At 53.5% G+C, this 1,150-nt stretch overlaps 1 protein-coding gene across 1 annotated transcript in view; it reads right to left on the bottom strand.

Moving 5' to 3' along the window:
- EMH_0017140 (uncharacterized protein) overlaps positions 1 to 1,150 on the bottom strand; it is a gene marked incomplete at both ends in the record, with an annotated part of 6,077 nt that overhangs the window by 4,583 nt on the left and 344 nt on the right. Inside the window, one exon of the mRNA XM_013500823.1 lies at positions 124 to 1,150. Within this exon, the coding sequence (XP_013356277.1) occupies positions 124 to 1,150 (1,027 nt within the window). The remainder of the gene's footprint in view (positions 1 to 123) is intronic.

The raw sequence follows: 1,150 nt of genomic DNA, 5'->3' as shown, positions 1-1,150 counted from the left end.
ATATATATATATATATATATATATATATATATATATATGTATATGTATATACATATTATTATTATTATTTATTATAATTATGATTACGAGTTGAGTGTATATAAAGAGAGCCGCAGTGTTTACCTCTTCTGCATGCAGCAGCACTGCTGCATCAGTGAAGTGTTGTGGGGCCCCCAGCAGCTGCAGGAGACAGCGTCTGTCTCTGTCTTCTGCTGCTCCGACTATATCTGCTGCTGCTGCTGCAACAGCAGCACATGCATCAGACAATACAACAGCTGTTGCTGCTGCTGTTGCTTGCCCCTCTTTCTGCTGCTGCTGCTGCTGCTGCTGCTGCTGCTGCTGGAGGATATCAGCAGCAACTGCATGCAGCCCCGTGTTGTGACAGAGAGAACTCAGGGCCCCTGCGAGCTGCAGCAGAGCATCACCAGCTGTCTCCTTTTTGTATTTATTGATGAGTGTATTCAGTGCAGCAACAAATCTATCTTTCTCCTTCTGTAGTGTTTCCTGTGTGCGTTTTTCATCGTCCTGCTGCAGTTTCTGCTGCTGCTGCTGCTGCTGCTGCTGCTGCTCTTTCTGCTGCTGCTGCTGCTGCTGCTGCTGCTGCGATGCATCCACCTGACACCGAATCTCAATCTGTTTTCCTGCTGGGGAGAAGTGAGGCGGCAGCAACCCCTCGTCTGTTGTGTTGAGGGCAATGAAGTCTTGGCAGCTCTCTAGCAGTTGCTGCATCGCAGCAGCTTCTGTCTGCTGCTGCTGCTTCTGCTGCTGCTTCTGCTGCTGCTGCTGCTGCTGCTGCTGCTGCTGGTGCTGGTGTTGCTGCAGTTGTTTCGGCTGCTGCGGCTGCTGCGTATGTACACTCAGCAACGCAGCAACAGCAGCATCCACTGCAGCAGCTGCTGCTGCAGGCTCAAACTGCAGGGGCCCCGTCAGCTCCTGCAGCAGCCCCGCCTTGAGGGCCCCCGCAGCTCGCTGTGAGTTCAGGTGTCTCCGCATGCACCAGCTGATAGATTCCAGCCACTTTGTGTCTGACCACTGCAGCGGGAGCAGCAGCGTCTCCTCTCCCTTGCTGCTGCTGCTGCGAGGAGCAGCGCGAGCAGCAGCTGCTTCTGCTGCTGCTGCTGCTGCTGCTGCTGCTTCTGCTGCAAGGGGC

Source organism: Eimeria mitis, genomic scaffold (genome assembly GCF_000499745.2).
Source record: "Eimeria mitis Houghton genomic scaffold, Emh_scaff591, whole genome shotgun sequence".
NCBI lineage: Eukaryota > Apicomplexa > Conoidasida > Eucoccidiorida > Eimeriidae > Eimeria > Eimeria mitis.
This window is presented reverse-complemented; position numbering and strand designations above follow the sequence as displayed.